Here is a 1308-nt window from a genome sequence, read left to right on the forward strand (position 1 = left end):
TTATGTGTAATGCATTATAAAAGTAGTTTTGTCTTATAATGCTTTGAACAATCTCATGAATAATTGTAACCACAGTTAATACATTATAACACTTATCAATTCATTGTTACACTATGCATTTTAAATTCGGTTATTATTATCATTTACGTCAAGATGTAATGTATTACAATGCACATTATGAATAATGTTACACCTTTAACAACTCTTTATAATGTATTATACATAAAGGCTTTAAGTAAAGTATTACCAAAGATTTTAAATGGTATATCATTATTTTTTGTGGTTTGTTGAGTACAAAAGACAGTCTTAAGGTTTGATCTCTCTGTGCAGGATGGCATGTATCCTCTTCAGGAAGATGATCCCGGTGAGAGCGGCTGTGATGAGGAGGAGGAGGAGGAGGAGGAGGAAGAGGAGACCAGGGAGGAGGAAGAGTTCGACAGCGACGAGAGCCTGGTGGATTCCGACTCTGACTCAGACGAGAAAGGTGCATTCGGAGATGCGTTTATTAGGGCTGTCAAATTGGCCGAAAAACGAAATTCGATTTTTGTACTAAAATATCATCAATATTCGATTTTAAAAGGCATAATTTCTGTTAGGGGCAAAGCTTTTGGCTTCTCTCATAAGGCCACAAGAGGGCGCATCGAGCAAAATATTACTAATGCACGTTTCTTCAAAGCAATAAAATAACACGAACGATCTTTTAAAAAAGTGCATAATGTTTAAAATAATGCTTCTATAATTAATTACGTTGCTTAAACAATTAGAAACAAAAAGCATCATGCACGTATGTATAGTTTAATACTAAGGACCGGAAACAAAAGAGCACTTTTTTCATTTAAAAACACGAGTTGCAGTGGGATGCAAAAAAAACACCATAAAGTTTCGAGACATGTTTTTTAAAAGTTGAACTTACATTAATTTTACATGGCTTTCAAAACATTCGGCTCTCTTGTGCGAGACGCGAGTGCAAAGGTGATAGATGTTCCTCTAGAAAATGCGATAAATATGTGTTCTGTGTGAATGGCTTGGTTTCAGTTTTGATGTAAACAACATCTTCTCCGCATTGATGTTCTCTTTTTCTGTGATATTTTGAATCCAGTGGGTTTAACTGGATAGGCTAAAAAAAGCATTAAAGGGGTCATATGATGCTTTTTTAAAGATCATTATTTTGTGTATTTGGTGTAACAGAATATGTTGACATGCTTTAATGTTCAAAAAACGCATTATTTTTCAAATACTGTACATTATTGTAGGTCCTCTATGCCCCGCCTCTCTCAAACGCTTCGTTTTCTACAAAGCCCCCTCCTT

The 1308-nt window shown here is 35.1% G+C and overlaps 1 protein-coding gene across 1 annotated transcript in view; it reads left to right on the plus strand.

The window, feature by feature from the left end:
* Window positions 1-1308, plus strand: part of kif21b (kinesin family member 21B) — a 105998-nt gene that overhangs the window by 66200 nt on the left and 38490 nt on the right. Inside the window, exon 13 of the mRNA XM_016520372.1 lies at window positions 366-484. Within this exon, the coding sequence (XP_016375858.1) occupies window positions 366-484 (119 nt within the window). The remainder of the gene's footprint in view (window positions 1-365; window positions 485-1308) is intronic.

This window comes from Sinocyclocheilus rhinocerous, unplaced genomic scaffold (assembly GCF_001515625.1).
Source record: "Sinocyclocheilus rhinocerous isolate Xijiao unplaced genomic scaffold, SAMN03320098_v1.1 scaffold269, whole genome shotgun sequence".
NCBI classification, from domain to species: Eukaryota; Metazoa; Chordata; class Actinopteri; order Cypriniformes; family Cyprinidae; genus Sinocyclocheilus; species Sinocyclocheilus rhinocerous.